Source organism: Zootoca vivipara, chromosome 2 (genome assembly GCF_965207765.1).
Source record: "Zootoca vivipara chromosome 2, rZooViv2.hap1.1, whole genome shotgun sequence".
Lineage (NCBI taxonomy): Eukaryota > Metazoa > Chordata > Lepidosauria > Squamata > Lacertidae > Zootoca > Zootoca vivipara.
In genome coordinates, this window is record NC_142584.1 from 7,596,752 (window position 1) to 7,621,649 (window position 24,898).

The following is a 24,898-nucleotide window of genomic DNA, read 5'->3' on the forward strand; positions in this document are numbered from 1 at the left end:
ACACAAAAGCATACACAAAAGCAGAGAGAGAGAGAGCGCAGAAGAGCAGAAGATGACGCTAAACCGCCCCCCCCCCCGGATCCCTGGATATATTGGATCCAATAGATCGCCTCTCGCCTGACGTCGCGAGTCTCTCCAAGAGCTCGCCTGCTCCCCGTGCAAAACAGGTATCCTCGGGACTGTTTTTCGGCTCGAAAGAACGGGCGGCCCCCATTCCCCGTTAGAGCAAGATCCGAGGTTGAGGTGCCCATTTCCTGGAATAAAGCAGGGTGTGTTTGTGTGTGCGCGCGCGCGTTTTCCTTCGGGAGGAAGCCGGGGCAGCTTCCCCTTCGCATGCATGCATCCATCCATCCATCCCGCCGGCCCGTCCCCCTCTCTCCGCATCGGACCCGCAGCCGCGCGCCCGATCCCTTCCCTTCCTCTCCCGGTCTTCTCCGCGAAGCGAATAGCTCTGCCGCAGTGAGCTGCCTGCTTCCCCCCGGAGCGGGCTGCACCAAGCGCGGAGCCCCAGCCAGCATCCTCGAGCCTCGCCCCCGCCCGGAGCGGAGGAGTCCACGTGAAGGTGACATTGCGGCAGCAGAGACAGAAGACGCCCCTTCCCAAACGCCGACAGCCCCCGAGGAGACCCTCGCCTGCCTGCCTGCCTTCCCCCTCCTGCCTTACCTGGTACCTGAGGAGGCAGTCGGGCTCCTTGCTGTCGGCGGGCATGGCAGGCTGGCTGGAGCCGGGCGAGCAGGTGGCCGGAGCTGCTGGGGCCCCGTCGAGCGGCGCGCAGCACAGAGTGGGCTTCGCCCTCCAAGGCTCCGAGCGACTCCCCGGAGGAGCCCAGTCACGGGCGCCTGCTGCCCGCCGCGTGCCGCGCCGTCCCCTCCGGCCGCGACAAGCAGCCAATCCCAAGCCAGGGATTTTAGCCGCGGGGGGGGGGTAGAGAGGGGTGGGTGGCTGTGGTTGTTGTTTTTTTTGACGGGGTTTGGGGGTGGGCAAAGAAAAGGGGCGGGGGGGGCGTTCGCGGCAGCAGAGAGTCCGAGGAGACGCAAGCGACGCGGGCGGGGGGCGCAGAATGGGGAGGGGGCACCAGAGAGTGGGAGGGGAAATGGGTGGGGGGAGCGGGGAGGAAGAGGAGCAGGGCAGGGGGGAAGATGAGGCAGGTGTTGGCAAGGGCCAGATTTAGGTTTGATGAGGCCCTAAGCTACTGAAGGTAATGGGGCCCTTTATATGTCCAGTTGTCCTTTGTCAACAACAAATTGTCGCTGTTTTTTGTGTTGAATATATGCTATATATATATGGTGATTTATGGACCTAATAGGTATCTAAAGTCATTTGCACATAATTATCAAAGTAATTGTTGAACTGAAATGCAATTAAGAAGTGTATTAATTGTTCTTGTTTAGTCATTTAGTTTTTTTTTTTTTAATTTTAAAATATCAACTTTATTAAAGTTCATGTTAAAATACAATTTCTTTAAATTCATACATACTTAAACAAAATATAAATATAAATAATAAAGAAATAATACAAAATCATAACAAATCATAAGTGATAAAGGTAATAATTAAAAAAAAAACTTATAATAAAGTAATAGTAAAGATATAATATACAAAGATTAGCCTCACCCCACCTCATCCTTAGATTAAATTCATCCAAAAATAAAAATTCATAATCATGGTAGAGTCGGGTGCGCTCAAAAAAAAAAATAGAGGAAAAAGGACGAAAAGGGCAAAAAACAGATAGCCAAAAGTGCGGGGAAGGGGCAGGGAGAGGAAAAAAGAAAGAAAAAAAAGAAAGAGAGAGAGAGAGAGAGAGAGAGAGAAAAAAAATCCAACATTTAAAAAGTAATTCATAAAAAAATACTTCCGATTGTTGACTTAGCGCTTATTTGTCCTTCTTCCTCTACTTGTTTCCTCCTAGTTCTCTAAAAATAAAACCTCACTTCCTTATCTTTAATTATTCACTCTCTTCATGCATTCTTTAGATTAAGCAAATCACCAACTCTGTCTTAATACCTTCCTTTTTGAAGTACTCTTCGACTAATTGCCATTCGTTTTGGATCTTCTGTCTAGGGACATTCCTAATTGCTGCCGTCATTTTGGCCAAATTTATATATTCCACCATCTTACTTTGCCAATCCTCTACCCCTGGCAGTTCTTCACCCTTCCATTTTTGTGCTAACAATATCCGGGCCGCTGCGCTCCCATACAACAAAATACATCTCTTGTTTAGTCATTTAGTCGTGTCCAACTCTTTGTGGCCCCATGGACCATAGCTGTCAAGTACTCCCTTTCTTTAAGGGAAATTCCATTATGCTGAATAGGCTTCCTCGCAAGAAAAGGGAAAACTTGACAGCTATGCCATGGACCAGAGCACACCAGGCACTCCTGTCTTCCACTGCCTCCTGCAGTTTGGTCAAACTCACGTTAGCAGCTTCAAGAACATTGTCCAACCATCTCGTCCTCTGTTGTCCCCTTCTCCTTGTGCCCTCAATCTTTCCCAACATAGGGAGTCTTCTCTTCTCTTGAGGTGGCTAAAGTATTGGAGCCTCAGCTTCAGGATCTGTCCTTCCAGTGAGCACTCAGGGCTGATTCCCTTAAGAATGGATAGGTTTGATCTTCTTGCAGTCCATGGGACTCTCAAGAGTCTCCTCCAGCACCATAATTCAAAAGCATCAATTCTTCGGTGATCAGCCTTCTTTATGGTCCAGCTCTCACTTCCATACATCACTACTGGGAAAACCATAGCTTTAACTATACGGGCCTTTGTCGGCAAGGTGATGTCACCCGCATTTTTTTGTTGTTTAGTAGTGTCCAACTCTTCATGACCCCATGGACCATAGCACGCCAGGCACTCCTGTCTTGCACTGCCTCCCGCAGTTTGGTCAAACTCATGTTTGTAGTTACAGGTAAATAGCCGTGTTGGTCTGAGTCGAAGCAAAATAAAAAAATTCCTTCAGTAGCACCTTAAAGACCAACTAAGTTTTTATTTTGGTATGAGCTTTCGTGTGTATGCACACTTCGTCAGATACACTGAAACAGAATCAACCAAACCCTTATGTATATTCAGAGGGTGGGGGGGATGAACAGAGATATCGGATTCTTATCTCATTATGCATGATCTAGCTTTCTTTTGTGCCTTGCTTTCCCCCCCCCCCCCCGCAGGACCAATTGCAGTCATCAGCAGTCGTTAACAGCCATCAACAGGTTCACCACTCCTATCAGCCCATCACCCTTTCCCACCACCCCACCACCCTCTGAATATGCATAAGGGTTTGGTTGATTCTGTTTCAGTGTATCTGACGAAGTGTGCATGCACACGAAAGCTCATACCAAAATAAAAACTTAGTTGGTCTTTAAGGTGCTACTGAAGGAATTTTTTTTATCATGTTTGTAGCTTCGAGCTTTGTAGCGTATTCACCCGCATTACCAAATGGCAAAATCCTCAAAAGCAACCCGACAACTACTTCCTCTTCTGCATCTTTTTTTTTAATTTTGGCCATGTGGGTGAATAAAGAGAGACCCTACACGTGTATAACAAGGCAGAGGGCATTCGAGAATCTGCCAGACCTGCCAAGAGATTCTGATAAGTTATTGTGCCATTTTCCTTGGAATTCCACAATTTTAATCAGCATTGGTGGTGCTTGTAACACCATCGCTCCATACATCAGCAGTGTAGTTTGTATATCTGAAGATGTTGTTGGACTCCAACCCAGGGTGGCAACTTGGACAAAAAAAATGTGGGGGGTCACGTAAGCCCTGCCCCGCATAATCGATCACATGGCATGCTGCATGCACACCATTTGAAAGACAATGCTCATCAACTTTCAGGGGTGCTCAGCCCCCTCAAATATTGGGGGGGGGGGCAAAAAACCCTCAGCCCCTAGGAGTTGGCTCCTATGAATCCGACTCCCATCAGCGCCAACCAGCAGTGCCAGTCAAGTATGATGGGAATTGTAGTAGTCCACAGGTTCTTCACCCCTGATGTACAGTGAATAGGAATAATACACAAACACACACAACCCCTTCTATGACACCATAACCCTATTTATAATACAGGAAAATTCATTAGCAGCAGGTTTGGGACTGACAGAGGGAAAGGTGCATCTTGGCTATACACGCAGTTAATTTACTGCGAATTAAGCAGATTTGTGGAACATACGCCTACCAACATTTGTTAGCCATGAGAGTTAAATTGAACCTCCATGTTCAGCTGCAGTCTACCTCTGAATGCAGGTTGCTGGGGCAGATAAAATGGGAGGGTTGTTGCCTTCATAGCCTTCCTTTAGGATTCCTAGAGGCTCACAGACCAGATGGTGGGGTTTTTTAAAAAAATTATTTTTTATTAATTTTCGCATACCACATATTCCATTATCAAACATTTGGGCTCATTACATTAATTATCTTTACAAATTCTCTATAATTCTCAAATAAAAATTCAACTTAGTATAGTAATAATAACAACAACTCTTAAAGTTCAAACCTAAAGTTACAAAAATTCCCGATGATCGACTTCCACACTACTTTCTTCTGCTATTTTTATATTCATGTGTTTGATTGCACGGTAGAACATTCCTTATCGTTTCAGTCTATTTTCAACATTCTTCATATCGTTTTTAAACCTTCATCCTCTTTCTTTTGTACTTATATTTTGTTGTTTAATCCTCTTTTTGTATATATATAAATATATATATGCGTATTTAATTTTTATTTTATTTTTTACTATACATTGTACTTGTATTTTCTATCTGTATGTCCAATAAAGATTTCTAATTTGTTGTTGTGGGTTTGTTTCCTTCTGTGAGTAATTTCTTATTTAAGGTGTTATTTTGTTTCAACTATCTTATCTATATATGCTGTAAATTTCCCCCATTCTTTCATGTACACCCCGCTGCCTTGCTGTCTTATTCTCGATGTTAGTTTTGCAATTTCCATATATTCCACCATTTTCCTTCTCCACTCTTCTACTGATGGAATTAATTCTTGTTTCCAGACCTGAGCTAGAATTACCCTCGCTCCTGTAGTCACATATAGGAACCATTTCACATCATCCTTCGCAACATCTTTTCCCACCATTCCCAACAGGAATGCCTCCGGCTTCTTTTTTATTGTATATTTAAGAATCTTTTTGATCTCATTATAATATATATATCCTCCCAATATTTCTTGACTCTTTCACAGGACCACCACATGTGTATGAAGTTGCCTTCCTTAGATTTACATTTCCAACATTTCGTATCTCCTGAGTTGTACATTTTGTATAGCTTAGTTGGTGTAAGGTACCACCTGTATATCATTTTGTACATATTTTCTTTTAAGATTGTGCAGGCCGTAAATGGCATCCCTACATTCCATAGTTTAAACCACTCTGCATATTCTATGGTTTATTGGGCTGTATTCAACCAAGTTAGAGTAGACCCTTTGAAATTAATGGGCCAAAGTTAGCAATGTTCATTGATTTCAGTGGGTCTGTTCTGAGTTGGACTAACTTTGAATTGGTTTGGTTCAAAAGTACTCTTCTGACAATGACCCTATAAATAACCATCAATCCAATGTCTTTAAAAAAACAACTGCTCACATATACTTTGTGCATTGTTCTGTATGTCTTTTTTCATTTTGGTCTGTAGGTGTTCAGGGATGCTTGCAAATTACTACACAAATGGGATGAGAATTGATTGAAAAATGTGGTTTCAGGCATATCAGGCTTTTTATACATCAAGCGCTGCAGATGGATGTTTGTGTCTGTCATTCTTCAGTGCCTAAAATGAACATCTGTCAAACACGTCCTCACTCCAAGGTGACAACTACAGTGATTTCAGTGAGCCGAAACTAGAAAGCAATAATGAGACACCACCTACTCCTGGGCCTTGGTTTAAGACAAATTTCCTTGCCTTCAGGTTGTTTAAGGAAAAAAGGAACACTTGAGGCAACCATTTGAAGGTTCTCTTCCAGCATTGATGGCCTCGTCAGAGGTGACTAATGTTCCCTGTATGACGTTTCAGTGTTGAGTTTCCAACCAAGCTAATTCTAAAAGGAAGAACAAGCATATGTGGTATTTAAAGATTTTTGTCTGTGCTCATGCACAGCGGGAGAATGTTCTCAAATGCCTCAGTGACTCAGGTGTGTAGTGGCCAGAAATATCAGAAACCAACATATCTATGTTTGCAAAAAGCACTTTAGTAATATGGCAACAGGATCAAGTAGACCCCAGTTAAGTCATCATTTTAAAAAAAGAGGAGGAGGAGGAGGAGGCTGCCATTAATGTGAAAATAACTATGATTTAATATGAAAATATGTTCATGTTTAGAACTCCACTACAGACCAACAATGCCATATAGAGCAGCGCTCCCATATTTCAAAAAGTTAAGGCCAGGCAGGTCACCCCAAAAGTTGTTGTTGAGCTTTTCTTAGGAAACCACCAAAATGGTTGAGCTTTTCGTAGACAAACGGCAAACAATTATTTGATTAGGCCTTGCCTAAGATCCAGGGCAAAGCACCACCTTTCAGGAATTTCCCCCAGGCATCAATTCCACCTTTGAAATCCCAGTAACCTATGACAGCCCTAATCTAAAGTGTCTGGGACTCTGGATCCTTGTGGGAAACAACCACCCTTTTGATTTTAAATCCAACCCACGTTCCCAGTTTAATCCCTTTCTTCAGAATAGACACTTGCCTACATCTCTCCTCCCCTGAGCTTTCCCATCATTCCACATGCTGGCTTCTCTCTCCCTCCAAGTCTTTCCCCTCCCCCTGGCTGTTTCAGACCCACTGCTGCTCCCTGTGCTTGGCGAGGTGGACGTCAGGATGATGGGGGCTGGCTCCTGTAGGGAGTCACCCTTACACTAAAGGTAAAGGTAAAGGGACCCCTGACCATTAGGTCCAGTCGTGACCGACTCTGGGGTTGCGCGCTCATCTCGCATTATTGGCCGAGGGAGCCGGCGTATAGCTTCCAGGTCATGTGGCCAACATGACAAAGCCACTTCTGGCGAACCAGAGCAGCACATGGAAACGCCATTTACCTTCCCGCTGTAGCGGTTCCTATTTATCTACTTGCATTTTGACGTGCTTTTGAACTGCTAGGTTGGCAGGAGCTGGGACTAAGCAACGGGAGCTCACCCCGTCACAGGGATTCGAACCGCCGACCTTCTGATCAGCAAGCCCTAGGCTCAGTGGTTTAACCACAGCGCCACCTGGGTCCCAGGAGTCACCCTTACACTACCCAACACAAAATACTGTTGCTTTATGTAGGTTTTATTTTATTTGTTTTTTATCTTATATTTTGGAAATGTACATTCAGTATTTTCCCTTTTAATTTTTTTTTGGGGGGGCAAGAGAGTGGGGCCCTAAGCTATATCTTCTTTAGCTTATATGTAAATTCGGCACTGGCAAGCAAAGCCAGGCTGCTTGTTTGATTAGGGAGGTTTGGAGGCCAGTGCACCTGCGGATCCTCTGCATTTGACATACAGATGAAACCATGTCGCCTCCAAGATACGTAAACTGTTGTGCGGATCCAATCTGTTCTCAGGAAACAAGCACAGCAGGGAGGGACAGGTGCTAACAGCTTGTCACATTTTGAATTTGGGAAGAAAGCACCTTCCATCCAAGAAGACAGACTTATCTCTGCTTAGGAATCAAGAAAATGAGATCATTCTAATTAAAGTCCTGCCGAGGATCCAATAAATGCAGACACGTGGATTTTGAATGAAGATTAATAATAACAATAATAATAATATTCTAATTACCGCATCCAAATTCCCCCAAATCCAACAGGCAAAAATATCCTGGTACAATCTGTTCAATTTGCACAATTCTGTTAGCTCTGCATAAACATTGAATAGTAATGTAATTCTTGATGCAAAATGGATGATTACTTACTAGCTAATGGGATATTTATATTATTAGGTGCGCTTACCTATTTGGAAAAAAATAGATATTTGGGGTAGGGGTTGTGGGAGTCTCATGAAACCTCAGGACTTAAGCTTGCAATGAATAGGGCCAAAAAGTATCAGGTAGTTTTTCTGGTTGTGTTCTTAGTGAATGGCTCTGGAATAGAACTGCAGAGAAATGCACTCTGGAACAGAGCTGCAAAATCAAAAGTAGCAGGTGCCATTCAGACGGGACAAAGCAGATCATGTGCTAAAGTCTTCTGTCCTTTTATAAGATTCTCTAGGACCAGCCTGGCTTTCTGCTCTTTGCCTGTAGCCAGGAAATCAGTTGGTTGCCATTAAAGATGCATAGCTCAGTCAATTTCCATTTCTCTCAGCTTCTCATTCCCCCCCCCCCATTTTATATTAAGTTTGTGGATTATTATTTTTAGACCCTCGTGAATATTAATCAGCATTTCAGTGCTAATTTCTCCTAATGCAAGCCAAAATAAAAGTATGCAACTTTGCCCAATGTACACATTTTTGCACAGCAATTTCCCACAATGTAATGCACTTTTGCATGTTATTTTCACTAATACATGCATTTTAATGCACACTTTACCCTAGCATTGTTAGGATCTCTTACTCACAAATAGAACCCTGGCAGAGACACATGCCCAACTGGCATGTTCCCTCCCTCCTGGTTGATTGTTCAGGAGCTTCAAAAGCTTTCTTCAGCCCAAACATCACAGCGACTGATGCCAACTGACATCAGCACACTCAGGGATCCGCAGAGTTTGCGCAATTGCACAACAGACCTCAGCAACTCAGCATTTGGCTAATCTTTTTTATTTACATATAAACACACATGGAGCACTGCAACATGGCTCCCTCTCTCTCTGGCATCAGACAGCAAGGAGAGCGAACAAAGGACAATAGTCCCACTTCAGGAAACACAGTAACGCAAACATCCTGTCTCCGTCACTTCCCACTGTGGAATGAAAACATATACAGTGGTACCTCGGTTTGCAGACGCAATCCGTTCCACGGAGGCGTTCGCTCACCGAGGTATTCACTTGCCGAAGGCACACTTTTGCGCGTGCGCGAAGTGCCGATAGAGCACTTTTGCGCACGCGCGAGCTGCACAGATCGGGTCTGCGCATCCGACGCCACGGAACCCGGATGTAAACACTTTCGGGTCCGCAGCGTTTGTAAACGGAGGTTTTCGTAAATGGAGGTAGTCGTAAACCGAGGTTCCACTGTACCATCATGGGACAGACAACAATCCCATGAATCCAGACACAGGGAATGAATCTTCAACAACCTCCCCCGATTCATGAACCGTGTTGTAGTCATCAGTGTAACTGCAACAAACATACAGATGTATACCTCTGTATACCCGTTCCACCCTTGGAACTACCTGCAACTGGTTTAGCCTTGGACCTTACCATCTTGCACTTCTGACCAGTCTTGGCATCATAGTCCTTCTGACTATCAGGAAGTCTCACAATTGGCTTTGTTGGGACTCGAACCCTAGCCTCATTCCTCTCTGAGGAATCAGTGTTGGCACACACACCCTTTGGGCGTGATCCAGCTTCCTTCTCCAAGGACACAATGTCTACCAATGGGGTCAAGAAGCGTTGGACAATGTTGCTCCATGGGGTCAAGAAGAGTCGGACACGACTAAACGACTAAACAACAACAACAATGTCTACCTAACATCCTCTCCCAAATGTTGTCCTTGGACCTTTCCCTTCTTTTAAAAGCAGGGCTTTTTCAATCTTGGCTGCTTCAGACTTCTTAAGGATTAAAGAAAACCCAGGTCAGAAAGGGGAAGGGTCTGGGGCAACACAGAGGTTCAGGTGATGTCATATGGATGCCCTTATGTTAATGGGGGAGACAGGCAGGTAGAAAACCACATTTTGTTCCAGTGTGGGCAAGCCCTTTAGAGGACTGCAGGTGGCACTGCAAGGTGGTACAAACAACACTCAGTGTTCAGTCAGAGCCAGGCTGCTTGGGGGCTTCCCATAGAGCAGGCATGGCCAAACTTGGCCCTCCAGCTGTTTTGGGACTACAACTCCCATCATCCCTAGCTAACAGGACCAGTGGTCAGGGATTATGGGAATTCTAGTCTCAAAACAGCTGGAGGGGCACGTTTGCCCATGCCTGCCATAGAGGCATCTGGTTGGCCACTGTGAGAAAAGAGTGCAGGAAGAGATGGGCCTTTGGCAGGGCTCTTCCCATGTTCTCAGTTAATCTGTGCAGAACTGGCCGGTGAGCTTTCTTAAACTGGCGGCTTACAGATTGAGGTTGAATCCTGACAAGACAGAAGTACTGTTCGTGGGGGACAGGAGGCGGGCAGGTGTGGAGGATTCCCTGGTTCTGAATGGGGTAACTGTGCCCCTGAAGGACCAGGTGCGCAGACTGGGAGTCGTTTTGGACTCACAGCTGTCCATGGAGGTGCAGGTCAATTCTGTGTCCAGGGCAGCTGTCTATCAGCTCCATCTGGTACGCAGGCTGAGACCCTACCTGCCTGCGGACTGTCTAGCCAGAGTGGTGCATGCTCTAGTTATCTCCCGCTTGGAGTACTGCAATGCGCTCTATGTGGAGCTACCTTTGAAGGTGACCCGGAAACTACAACTAATCCAGAATGCGGCAGCTAGACTGGTGACTGGGAGCGGCTGCCGAGACCACATAACACCGGTCTTGAAAGATCTACATTGGCTCCCAGTACGTTTCCGAGCACAATTCAAAGTGTTGGTGATGACCTTTAAAGCCCTAAATGGCCTCGGTCCAGTATACCTGAAGGAGCGTCTCCACCTCCATCATTCTGCCCGGACACTGAGGTCCAGCGCCGAAGGCCTTCTGGCGGTTCCCTCGTTGCGAGAAGCCAAGTTGCAGGGAACTAGGCAGAGGGCCTTCTCGGTGGTGGTGCACGCCCTGTGGAACGCCCTCCCAACAGATGTCAAAGAGGAAAAGAACTACCAGACTTTTAGAAGACATCTGAAGGCAGCCCTGTTCGGGGAGGCTTTTAATGTTTAATAGATTACTGTGTTTATAAGAAATTATTATTATTATTATTATTATTATTATTATTATTATTATTATTATTATCCCCACAACGTATGCTGCAACTGCACTTTCAATTAATGCAGCTGCACACCATCTGAGTACTATTCAATATGCCACCTGCTCAACTAGTGTTGCAGCACCTATTTATCATGCAATGTGTTTCACACATCCAGCATTTGCACGATTGTCACTCACTGCTCTCCTACCTTTATCCCTCTCAAGGGTGCAGCAGTAACCAATAGCTACAGATATATAAAGGAAACCCCTGCCCCTGCCACATGCTATGATTGCCGCTTAGAGAGTTGCTTTCTCACTTGCCCAGCTGCTACTAAAGGCATAAGGATTGCCAGACTGGGACAGGTTTCAGCTGCACTACCTTTGTAACCCAAGAAAATCTTTAATAAAAATAATTATTATTTTTAAAAAAGGAATAAAAATCCCAAATTTGTCTATTTATTCAATGTACGGTTCTAACAATAAACTTTCCTCCAGGGAAATGAAATGTTTACTATTCCCTGTTGCAGGGAGTCACATATATAATCGTATGTTTGGGGACTTCAGGTGGGCTTTGATCTCCTTCATGGCTTTCTTCTATATCAACTGCGCAAGATTCCTCTTGATTTACAAGATTTTCCGTATGGCTTTCTTCTATCTCCACTGTGGAGGATTCCTCTTCAATGACAATATTGTCTGCATGGCTTTCCACTGAGTATGTTTCCTCTCTAATTACTAGGTCCAGAAGAGAACCACACTTCGAACAAGTAGTTAGACACTCGCTTTTTACCTCACTTCCTGGTGTAATCACCACTACAGTTTCAATTTCACGGGTCTCTATTGCGGGGGTCTTGAAGCAAAGTATCTCAATCCCAACCAATGCTGCACTCAGCAGCTGGAAACCCGCAGCGATATAGCCTACGTAAATTGAAGGTCCAATATGCTGCTCGCTGGGAATTGGAGGCAATTCTAATTCTGGAAAGTCTGGGAAGTTGATTTCCCCATTTTTCAAGACAGCAGACATGTTCCATATGACAGAAATCAGGACAAGTATCCCTGCAAATAAGTTCAGGAAAGCTCCAATCCTAAAAAAAGGTTGACACAAAATCCTTATGTATTCTGGGCTCAAACACATTGTACAAGGCAAATGACGTTAACACTAGGGCCGCTGAATTCATAAGGGAAGCCAATGCCATTAAGTCCTGAGCGTAAAAAATTCCCTTGGGAGGGTTGGATATTGCTCATTGAGATCTTCACAATGCCAAAAAGTGTTGCCATCGTTAGAAGGGTCTCTCCAAAAACAGACAGCCCAGATTCCAATCCAGACGTTTCCAGAGGCGATTCCCTCGATGTTTTCTACACGCCACACTCTCCAGTTCACACTGGCTGTTGTTGCAATGCACATCACCCAGCCCACAATCCCCGTCAAAAACGCACATAACTGGAGGCGAGAAACTAAGCTCAGCCACCTCACCAACAGAGAGCCTTGTCTGAACTGCAGGCGGGGTTTGGAGAGAAGACTTGGGGAGACATTGGCAGGCATCCTGGAAACAAAAGAGAAGACAACATGCAATGAGAGAGGGAATAACAAGCATGTCTAGTCATTGAAGGACATCCTCCCTCCTGCATTCTTCCTTCCATGGTCAGAAAGAAGCAGGAAAAGAAAGAGTTCCCCTGCTCCCTCCCACCCCCTTGTTAGGTATAGACATCTGATCCAGAGAACCCGACACGCATACTTCCTTCCAACACACTGCTACTGATTTAATATACTGTTGCATCGTTCCTGTGAAAATGGCCATAACCTCAGCAACCTGTTGTGGATGGGAATCTGCTCAAGATTTCGCTGTTTTGCTATCCGCTACTGCAGCTATCCTGTTCCACAGAGCATAAACACACCTGATGGCATAGTGAGGAATGTTTAAGCCATAAACCTACGTGAAATGTGTTCTTCAGCTAGAGTCTAGTGTGCCAGGAATAGACCAGTATTTGCTAGGTGCTCCTGAGACTCAAGTAGACTGAGCTGCTGACCACTGGGCTGACGCTCACCTGAGCAGCCGGCCACAGCAGCAACTGCTCTGCAGAATTCTTAGGTCAGTTAGGCCAGTTAGAATCCTGACAACAATACAAATCATAACTCCAGGGTACTGGTCATTTGGAACATCAGGAAAGTGGAAAATGGGAGGGAACTAAGTTCCCTTCTTTCCTAATGCCGAGTGTCTTTTCCAGGACACCCTGCAGTTAAAACACATTCTTCCTGAAGTCAGATTCAGGGCAGTTCCAGTAGTAAAAATGGTGATAGGTCTATCTCAGTACAGATTCTGTTTGATGGTCCTGAATGCATTTCATAAAGGATCGCCATTTACAAGAGAGGCTAAGAGCATTAGGCCCTGAACAATAAGAATTTTCTTGGCAAAATTATTGAAGACTCCTTACAAACCTATCAGTCTTCTTCCCCATCACATCTTGTTTGGACATTATAGTAAGGGAAAAGATCTTTGCTCTTTTCCTTTGCACTGGGACCACATGAAATTTGTGCCATGGGACCCCATCACTCACACCAATACAGGCAACACCATTTACAGAACCAAGGTGTCCATGATTTAAAATTGTTTTCTAAGACACTTCAGTCAAAATATTTGTGTCGCATTCTTTTTGTTCCTTTCTGTGTTGATGCTCCGAATGTGAGCTGCTCAGCTGCATGCAGTTTCCACTGAAGAGAGAGAGTGTGTGTGTTTGTGTGATTAACATTCGGCAAACCAATGGGCCTAAATCCAACTATTCCGCCTGAAATAACTTTGGGATCCAGCTTTGAAAAATGGAAAGTAGATATAAAATTCAGAGGAATTAAAAGCTGTTGTCTTTTTGACTATTTTAAACATCTTAGAACAGACACAAATGCTAATGTACAGAAGAAGACACCTTCACCCCAGTATGGTTCCCCTTCATCACTTATACAGCCCAACAAGACAACGACAAAAACTTACCGTCAGCATACAAATCAATATGGCTAACCTAATCAAAACACCCTCCCTCCCCACTCACACAAGAAACTAAAGATCATCACAGCCAACTACAAATGAGCAATCATATCCTAAGACGAATCCCGACCTCTCTCACCAACAGAGAAGCACGAACAAACAACAGAGAACCTGCACAAACGACGCTGACGCCGAACCCCTACACATATCAAGAAAAACAGAAACTTCGGCAATCCACCACACCCAACTCCCCATCCCACCCACCTCTTCCCCCCCCTTCCTCATAATGTCTCAACAAGTAAAACTGATGTGTAAAAATGATGCATGAGACACTGCACTACCTTTGTAACCCAAGGAAATCCTTAATAAAAATAATTATTTTAAAAAAAAAACAGAAAAAGCAGCTGCAGTGATTAAAATAAGTAAAACCGTTCCAACTGAAGCAGAACAGCAAATTCAGCAAAAGAGGTGGGTATCCCACAAAACGAGGTACCTTAGCTTCCAAATGCCGAGGACAAGAAGTGCGGAGAAACTTGCAGAAACTTCAACTTGCAGAGAGAAAGCTGCACACTGAATATGTCAGACATACCGTTTCATTGCAGCAGGTGGCAGGAGTGGCCCATTCAATCCAGCCCTGTCTTAAGGCCATCATAGTGAGATCAGGGAGCCACAGCGACTGGCTCTGAGTCACCAGCCAGTGAGCTTCCTTCCTGATTGAAGACTTCGAACGAGTTATAAACTCGATACAGAGCTAAGCATGCGCAAGTCTATTCAATTTCAGTCGGCTTCAGCACGTGGGTTGTGTCTTGAAATATAGGTTTAAAGTATCTTAAGTGTCAAACTAAATATGCAGACATATGATGTCTCCCTGGCAGGCTTAGAAAAGAATGGAACAGTCTAGGAAGCCCAGAAAGGGGCAGCTGATGGCTGTCTCTGTAAGCATAGACCATGGGTAGGCAACCTAAGGCCCGGGGGCCGGATCCAGCCCAATCGCCTTCTCAATCTGGCCCGCGAACGGTCCGGGAATCAGCGTGTTTTTACATGAGTAGAATGTGTCCTTTTATTTAAAACGCATCTCTGGGTTATTTGTAGGGCCTGCCTGGTGTTTTTACATGATTAGAATGTATGCTTTTATTTAAAATGCAACTCTGGGTTATTTGTGGGGCATAGGAATTTGTTCATTATTATTTTTTCCAAAATATAGTCCGGCTCCCCACAAGGTCTGAGGGAAGGTGGACCAGACCTTCCAGTGGCATAGACCTTCCATGGACGGAGGAGGCCCTCTCAAGAATGAGCAAGTCACAAAGTCACTTTATGAAGGAGGAAAGTTTCCAGGCTGGTGTATAAGGGTGTGGGCAGAAGCTCAGTGTTGCCTGGGGCATCAGTATTCATAAGACCTTTTTCTATGGCCGAGTCTAAAGCCTCCGGGTCCACCAATAGTCTCATGCTGCCTTTTCCTCAACAAATGGAAAAGCAAAATGAGAACAACCACATTCCGGCGATATTTTCTTGGCATGCTACATATTTATTTTCTGCTTTTACCTTGGAATTAGAAAGGAAACTTTGGGGGGGTGTTCCTGTTTCTTGAGGACTTGCACCACCTTGTGGTGGTGAGAGGCCTTCCACAATGGATTCCCGATCTACAATAACAAAGGTTTTCCTTGAAAAACTGGAGCCGATTATTGAACAGCCAAAAGGGACACTTTCTGTGGCTTTGTGGAAAATGGAATCGAAAGAAGGAAGTGTTGCGGGAAACAAAGAGAGAACCTAAAAGGCATACCAACTCTATTGCAAAATGATTCCTAAAATCTCTGGCAGACCAGGACACAAGGCCAGTGTGTTGACTTCAACGAAGTAGAACATATGCTAAGGCCCTAGACAAGATAGTGCCTTGTCTGACGTGGATTCCAGATTATATCTTTGAGCTGACATATGTCAAGTCTTTGCAACAGAGCCTGACAAGCCAACTTGTTTTCTGTGCATAATTGGTAGCAAAGGAGGAAGTTCTGGAGAGAAGCTTTAAAGGAAAACTGAAATGTCAAGGTTTTGTGCCATGACAGAGTTGCAACACAAAAGGCAAACTCTGTTCTGCTCCAGAAGGAAACGGATCTTCTATGATTGGTCTTTAAATATTGAAAAACCATTGTGTACCTCTACGTTTCAACAGTTGGCAAAAAAGACTTTGCCATTAGGTGTGACGCTTACATGGCCTTTGGAACCTCAGCTGCAATAAATGTATGTAGGCAAATTATGACACTGACATGGGAGAAAGTTCTTACTCCACATTACTGAAATATCTTTTTCAGCCAGGCACAGGAGCCAGGCATATCCTCCTGTACTTCTAGGCAACGTATAAACTACACAAGCTATAGCTTAGGGCCCCACTCTCTTGGGGGGCCCCCAAGAAAGAAAAAGAAAGAAAACCAGGATGTACATTTCCAAAATATAAAATTAAAAACCAATAAAATAAAGCCTGTATACAGCAACAGTGTTTTGTGTTGTGTAGGCTCCTATGATGTAAGTAATGGGCCCCACCTGCTAGCCTGCTGCTTAAAATATCACTGGTTTGCAAATGGCTTTAAATACCTATTAGGTCCATAAATTACCATATAGCATATATTCAACACAAAAACAGCAACAATTTGTTGTTGACAAAGGACAGCTGGACTGATGAAAGGCCCCATTACCTTCAGTAGCTTAGGACCTCATCAAACCTAAAGCCGGCCCTGCTTCTAGGATTGCCAACTTTCCAACCAGGCGCCGCAGCTATGCCGTAATAGTAGCTTACTTACCTCTGTGCCATGAGGAGCTTTACCTGCCAGTTTCTGCAGACCAGGGGAATAATAATAATAGTAATAATAATAATTTATTATTTATACCCCGCCCATCTGGCTGGGTTTCCCCAGCCACTCTGGGCAGCTTCCGACCGAAGATTAAAAACAGTACAGCATCAAACATTAAAAACTTCCCTAAACAGGGCTGCCTTCAGTTGTCTTCTAAAAGTAAAATAATTGCTTATTGCCTTGACATCTGCTAGGAGGGCGTTCCACAGGGCAGGTGCCACTACCGAGAAGGCCCTCTGTCTGGTTCCCTGCAACCTCACTTCTCGCAATGAGGGAACCACCAGAAGTCCCTCAGTGCTGGATCTCAGTGTCCGGGCTGAATGATGGGGGTGGAGACGCTCCTTCAGGTATACAGGACCAAGGCCGTTTAGGGCTTTAAAGGTCAGTACCAACACTTTGAACTGTGCTCGGAAACGTACTGGGAGTGAACATTTGGCCCTCTACTGAACTACAACTCCCACCATCCTTGGTTATTGGCCATGCTTGCTGGGGCTGCTGAGAGTTGTAGTTCAGCAACATCTACAGAGCCAAAGGTTTCCCACCCCTGCTGCAGACCGTGAAATGCACCACAGCACAAGTAAGGAGGTGGTGATTCATTTAGTTGCGGGGAGGGGAGAGGCTGTTCTGATTCACATCACAAACCGAATGCAGCAGGTTTGCAGTTCAATCCTCCACATATCTACTCAGAAGTAATTCTCGCTGGGTTCAGTGTGTGCAGAGGGTCACAGTTGCAATCACATAAACACAAAAGCAGTTTGGATTATGAATTGTGGGCAGACAAATCAAATTTTTAAAAATGTGTTGTGAAACATAGAATGAACTTCAATGAAATGAGCTATTAACCCCCAGGAGAATGAAAATGTCAAGTATCAGCCACGACCTGCTTTATAGGTCCTGTTGTGACGGGGCCCTTGAAGACATCAGACTGAGAGGGCTTTCTCAATACCAGTGCCCAAATCATGGGATGCCCTCCCTCCTCAGGTTCAACGACTGCCAACCCTGATGGGTTTCCAGCGCCAGTTAATATTGTCCTTATTCAACCAGGCTTTAGGTTAATTGGTGGGAGTTCAACATGACTCTCCCCATTCTGGACTTACCATATTTTTCCGTGTATAAGACAATGCTTTTTGCTATTTTTTTTTAAAAAAAATTGGGTGTTGTCTTATACACGGATATTGAATGCAGAGGAGGGATGTGTGATTAATGGCAGCAGTAAGCAGGAGATTGGCAGCAGCTATTGGGCGGGTGATTGGTGGCTGCGGTAAGGTTTGCAGGCGATTGGCGGCTGTGGCGAGACAGGCAGGCAATTGGCTGCAGCAAGTGGGTGGGTGGGCTGTTGGTGGCAGCGAGTGGACAGACAATTGGTGGCATACCTGCCAAGTTGCTGTCAGAGAAATAAGGGACTGGGCCGGAAATAGCAGACCGGAAGTAGCGCTGCCGCCATTTTGGAACTGGGCGGAGCATGCTCAGAAGTGACTTTTGATGCTGCTTTGCCCAGTTCCAAAATGACCGCCGCGCCAGAAGTCGCACTGCAGCCATTTTGGAACTGGGCAGAGCAGCATCAAAAGTCGCTTCTGAGCATGCTCCGCCCAGTTCCAAAATGGCCACCGCGCCAGAATAAACCGGGGGGGGGGGAATAATCCATTTTTTCTGCTAGGAACTGCTGGAAAAACGGGGATTTCCCAGGAAAACGGGAGACTTGGCAGCTATGATTGGTGGATGCAGTGAGGAGTGCAATTGGCAGTGGCTGTGGCAAGCGATTGGCAGTGGCGGGTAGGCAGGTGAGCGATTGGTGGAAGTGACCTCCCCCCCCCAAAAAAAAAACCTAAACAACTTAATTGCTTGATTTTGGGTTTTAAAAAATAGGGGGTGCCTTATACACGGAAAAATACGGTAACTTGTTTTTTCCATTTGCTGTTTTAAAGTTATATTGTTTTAAATTCGTATCAGGTTCCTTATGATGTACCATGCTCTGTGATTACCGTATATTTAATGAAGAGCAAGTTATAAATGTCTTCAATAAAGAAATAGATGGCCACCAAGGCCCCTTTCAGCTCAAAACTCCTAAGACAGATATTCACTAAAACAGAATTACATTTCACTATAAAGTTGTAGAAAAATGAAGTTCACAAAATAACGCATTGCATTTTCTCCTGCCCCAAAGGCTAGGACCCAAGCCAATGGATTCAAGTCACAAGAAAGGAGATTCCGACTAAACATCAGGAAGAACTTTGTGACAGCAAGAGGTTTTTTGGAGGTTTTTAATGCAGAGATTGGATGGCCATCTGTCACGTATGATCTAGTTGAGGTACCTGGACGATTCTCGAGGCCCCTTCCAACTCTACAACTCTATGATTCTACGATTCCTTCATGCTGTAGTTATAAATCCCTGGGCGCACCTTAAGCATTTTCATTAAATATTTTTACAACATTCTAAACTGAGCAACCATCGTTACTCCCTGCTTAGGATGCAATGGGAAACTATGGTTAGTTGAACTATGGTTTCATCGCAATTCACAGAAAAGAGAAATGGGAAGGGGATGCACACAGAGGTGAAAGGCTGGTGCATATTCTGAGTCACCCTTTGTTCATGTTTGTGGCTCAGCAACCTCACACTGGCAAAGGCAATGCTTGTTGCAATTTCACATACTAAATGGGAACACACCTCCACCCTCCAGCATTCATTTCCTGTAGTCCCAAGCCAAGAAGACAGCTAATTAAAGAACAACTGGACCTGGGAGAAAGAAAAATAGACAAAAAAGGAGAAGCCAAGTTGAGCTTGGCTGCCAAATGCTTTGAGAATAAGAGCCAGATTGCCTCCTAAGAAAAGTATGTGATGATGTGACATCAATCCCAGGGTCATTCCTGGGAGAAAAGAGGGTGGCTGCCTTCTCCCACACACACCGCCACCCAGGAATGCTCCTGGTAAGAATGCATCGCCATCACGTAGGACCATTCCATAGGTCAGTGATGGGCAACCTTTTGAGCTTGGTGTGTCAAAATTCACCAAAAAACTGAGCATAACTCGGGTAGTGCGTCACTTCGAGGGGAAAAAACCATAATTTCGCGATATTTATAGTTTAAATAACAAAAATGTATAATTGTAATATATAACTGTATTTAATAAACCAAAAACTAATTATTTAACCTAACCAAACCCAAAACCCCTTATTTATCACAAAGTGCCCAGAGTTGTTGAGCTTTTTTGGGGGAGCTGCTGACCAAAGTTTTGGAGGTTTTTTTGGGGGGTGCAAAAGTTGCTTTGCTTTTTTGGGGGGGGGGGTGCTCCAAAGCTGCTGCGCTTTTTTGGGGGGGGAGAAAGAGAACAGAAATAAATGACGAATAATACCTTCGCTGGAACTAACGCGCAGCACTGACATACAGTCTGCCAAAGCGCCAAAAAAACCAGCACAGAACAGGTTAAAAAATGAATGCTGTTACACCCAATCATCGTCTGCGAGAGCGCCAGAAAAAACAGCACAGAAAGGGTTAAAAAACCAATCTCTGGCTACCAGCAACAACAAAAAAAGGGATCCTTTAACATTGGAGACAACTGGTTTTAACAGGAGACAAGCTGTAGCAGAGGAGGAGCGGGAGAACAAATGGGGGGGGGACAACAGCAGCGTGAATGGGCCGATGGGGCGCGTGCCAACAGTGAGGGCTCTGTGTGTCACGTCTGACACGCGTGTCATAGGTTTGCCATCACTGCCATAGGTCATTCTAGCTCTTGTTTTCAAAGAACTCAGCTGCTGGATGCAATCAAGCCACTGCCTGGAGCGACAACTTAGTCCTTAGCCCCATCAAAAAGTAATACACCCCCCCCCAGTACTGCAATTTTTGCAAGCCAGCAAAGATTTTACAGTCTTTGGAGTTGGTTACCCCTCTAACCTGTAACTGTGCCATAAATTCGCCCCAGTTCCATCGAAGGGCTTCTGCAAGTAGGGTTGGGAGCAGGCGGGGCAGATTTAGGTTTGATGAGGCCCTAAGCCAGGGGGCCCCAAACTAAGACCCGGGGGCCGGATGCGGCCCAATCGCCTTCTAAATCTGGCCGGCGGACGGTCCGGGAATCAGTGTGTTTTTACATGAGTAGAATGTGTCCTTTTATTTAAAATGCATCTCTGGCTTATTTGTGGGGCCTGCCTGGTGTTTTTACATGAGTAGAATGTGCCCTTTTATTTAAAATGCCTCTCTGGGTTATTTGTGGGGCATAGGAATTCGTTCATTTTTTAAAAAAAAAATACTCCGGGCCCCCCACAAGGTCTGAGGGACAGTGGACCGGCCCCCTGCTGAAAATGTTTGCTGACCCCTGCCCTAAGCTACTGAAGGTAATGGGGCCCTTTATATGTCCAGCTGTCCTTTTCAGCAACAAATTGTCACAGTTTTTGTGTTGAATATATGCGATGTGGTAATTTATGGAACTAATAGGTATCTAAAGCCATTTGCACATAACAAAATATGTATTTTATCAAAGTAATTGTTGAACTGAAATACAATTAAGAAGAAGTATATTAATAGTGAAATACAATTAAGAAGAAGTATATTAATAGTGGAATAATTATTAAGTTCTAACTTAAAATGTAGGTACCCTATATACTGTATAGAAATGAGCAAACCCGTGATATTTTAGGGAGCAGGCTAGCAGGCGGGGCCCATGACTTACATCATAGGAGCCTACACAACACAAAACACTGTTGCTGTATGTAGGTTTTATTTTATTTGTTTTTTATCTTATATTTTGGAAATGTAGATCCAGGTTTTTTTCCCTTTACTTTTTTGGGTGGCTCCCAAGAGAGGGGGGGCCCTAAGCTATAGCTTGTTTAGCTTATATGCAAATCCAGCACTGGCTGGGAGTATCTTGTGTCTGAAGCCCTGGAAAGCCACTGCCAATCGGTATCATGCAGAACGAGAATGACCTGATGGTGTGACTCAGTACAGGGCACCTTCCTGTTCTGCTGGCATGGAATTAGGGATGGGGAAAGCTTCGCCTGTCTCATTTCCGACAGGTGCCCAAGCACTAGGGCAGCGCAGTGACAAGGCTCAGCACGGACATGACTGTGGAAGTTTCCACTGAGGTGCATAATGTATCAAAGGTGCCCTTCCGGTCTAAGCGCTTTGCAGAGTATTGGACACGGGTTGCTCACTTGCTGCACATAGTCTGCCAGGCATCCTTCAAAGCTGCCACGTTCATTGCAGGGAGCCTTTCGCCAGCGGAGCTATCAAGAGAACAATCGACAATGTTTCCACTTGACTTGACTAAACATTCTGAAGTGTGTGCCTCCCTTTGTTCATGGAGATTTATTGAAAGATACCCATGCCTATCTGTGCTTAAACAAAAATTCCTTCAGTAGCACCTTAAAGACCAACTAAGTTTTTATTTTGGTATGAGCTTTCGTGTGCATGCACACTTCTTCAGCTCATACCAAAATAAAAACTTAGTTGGTCTTTAAGGTGCTACTGAAGGAATTTTTTTATTTTGCTTCGACTCGGACCAACACGGCTACCTACCTGTAACTGTGCTTAAACAGTCATTTCTATTAGGCTACTCAAGGAAAGGCTATGTTGCCAATGGCATTGGCAGATTTGGCTTGTATGCTAGGCCCTCGCGTTACCCGAGTCACCAGCACTAGTTCAAAAAAGACATGGAGTTGAGTGTTGATTTCATGCTCTTTATTTCAGCTCATAGTAAACACTGACTGAGGGCTTTCCCCCCAAACCTCTGACTATATATACATTATTTACACAATGGGTCCCATGTGATTGGCTGATTCAACTCCCCTCCTGGAGCCTGATTGGGCAGCTCCTGCAGACCAATCAGGTTGCTGCCTTCTGGGATCCTACCTGCCTATTGTTCTAGGACAGTGGTGGCGAACCTATGACACGCGTGTCAGACATGACATGCAGAGCCCTCACTGCTGGCACGCGCCCCATCGGCCCGTTCACACTGTTGTTGTTGTTGTTGTTTTTCTCCCGCTCCTCCTCACACTACAGCTTGTCTCTGCTGTTAAAACCCGGGTCCTTTTTGTTGTTGTTGTTGTTCCTGGTAGCCAGAGATTGGTTTTTTAACCCTTTCTGTGCTGTTTTCTTCTGGCGCTTTGGCAGACTATGTCGGTGCTGCGTGTTAGTTCCAACGAAAGGTATTATTCGTCATTTATTTCTGTTCTCTTTCCCAAAAAAAAGCGCAGCAGCTTGGGGGCATCCCCCCCAAAAAAGCAAAGCAACTTTTGCACCCTCCAAAAAAACTCCAAAACTTTGTTCAGCAGCTCCCCCAAAAAAGCTCAACAACTCTGGGCACTTTGTGATAAATAAGGGGTTTTTTGTTTGGTTTGGTTAAATAATTAGTTTTTGGTTTATTAAATACAGTTTTATATTACAATTATACATTTTTGTTATTTAAACTATAAATATCGCGAAATTATGGTGTTTTTTCTTGATGTGACACACCACCCGAGTTATGCTCGGTTTTTGGGCGAATTTTGACACACCAAGCTCAAAAGGTTGCCCATCACTGCTCTAGGATCCAACAGGCTTCGCTTTCTCCTGTGCAGGAATGCCTTCCTTAAAGTGGCCAGGTGTGGAACAGGTTGCTTCAACTGGCATAGCTTGCATGGCCACAGCCTACCCCTGCTGAAGTTTCCTGTTCTATTACTATTAAAGGGCCAGGAGTAAGTTCCACTTCCCCCCCCAGGCCATCCCAGCATTACTATGTGGCAGTGTGTCAATATCAGCCCCACAGGCATCGGGGGGGGGGGAATAGGGAGTAGCAAGGTTTGCTGCCAAGAAGTGTGGTGGAGTCTCCTTCCTTTAAGCAGAGGCTTGACAGGCATATGTCAAGAATGCTTTGATGGTGTTTCCTGCTTGGCAGGGGGTTGGACTGGATGGCCCTTGTGGTCTCTTCCAACTCTATGATTCTATGATTCTAGGTGTTAGAGTTATATGTCCCAAGTGCCCTGTCCTGTATCCTAAAAAGCCACCTGCTGCCCTTAAACATAGTGGATGCTGTCCATCGCCAGGGTTGAAGGACAAGTCCAGTGCCAGTTCAGTCACCTTGTGTGCATGGATTGGGGGTGGCATAGCTTGTCCTTCATCTTAGCAAAACCTTCTCCTTCATGTCAGACAGCAAGATGGCTTGAGCTGGCCCTTGCACCTATACCTTTAACAGAAGCCTGAGATGCAGAAAAGGGTGGGTGAGCAGGGGGCAAGCCTGAACACTGCTAGTGACTGCAGGGTGAGGGCACTTCTAGACTGCCTATTTTGTGCGGGTGACATTCAGTCACTTACTAGCACATACAGGTTGAACTAGAATTGATTGGGAAGTCTTGTGCAACAAACCTGCTTCCCTCACAGATCAGACTTTTTACACTAAGAAAATGGGTGGGGGGTGCAGTGGAAAGTGTGGAATGACACTTGCTTTGGCACCGCACCATCCCAACCCCCTTACACGCAAATCAGAATATATGCTCATGAAGCAGCCAGCATCATCCAATCTCCCTGCAAACCATTCAGGGTGAATACTTTAAGAACAGGCCACCTAGAAGGGCCTGGAGCTGCTGTTAAAGGGACAACAACAGGAGACAGCGCAAGTGAAAAAAGGGTGGGCAACTGTAAGGTTAAGGTAAAGGGACCCCTGACCATTAGGTCCAGTCGTGACCGACTCTGGGGTTGCGCGCTCATCTCGCATTATTGGCCGAGGGAGCCGGCGTATAGCTTCCAGATCATGTGGCCAGCATGACAAAGCCACTTCTGGCGAACCAGAGCAGCACATGGAAACGCCGTTTACCTTCCTGCTGTAGAGCCAGAGCCTGAGCCTATTTATCTACTTGCATTTTGACGTGCTTTCGAACTGCTAGATTGGCAGGAGCTGGGACCAAACAACGGGAGTTCACCCCGTCACAGGGATTCGAACCGCCGACCCTCTGATCAGCAAGCCCTAGGCTCAGTGGTTTAACCACAGCAGGAATGTGTTTGTTTTTTAAACTTCCTTTTAAAGAAGACTTTTGGTTTGTATATGGTTGGGATTTTGTATCGGTTCTAATCTGCTGATTTAGAATAATGTTTCCCCATCTGCTGGTTTATTTTTGTGGGGTTTTTTTTTTGTTTCAATGTTTCTCTAACTGGTGTTTTAAAATGGGGGAATGTTGGTATGCAAATACAAAAAACAC

The 24,898-nt window shown here is 45.0% G+C and overlaps 1 protein-coding gene across 1 annotated transcript; it reads right to left on the reverse strand.

Annotated features, from left to right (window-relative positions):
* Positions 1-11,426: 11,426 nt before the first annotated feature.
* On the reverse strand, positions 11,427-12,550 carry LOC148686712 (claudin-34-like). The gene is given in 3 exon segments (XM_088664339.1): positions 11,427-12,011; positions 12,013-12,128; positions 12,131-12,550. Coding segments are annotated over 3 exon segments (1,026 nt in total). The 5' UTR covers positions 12,462-12,550; the 3' UTR covers positions 11,427-11,432.
* Positions 12,551-24,898: the final 12,348 nt, after the last annotated feature.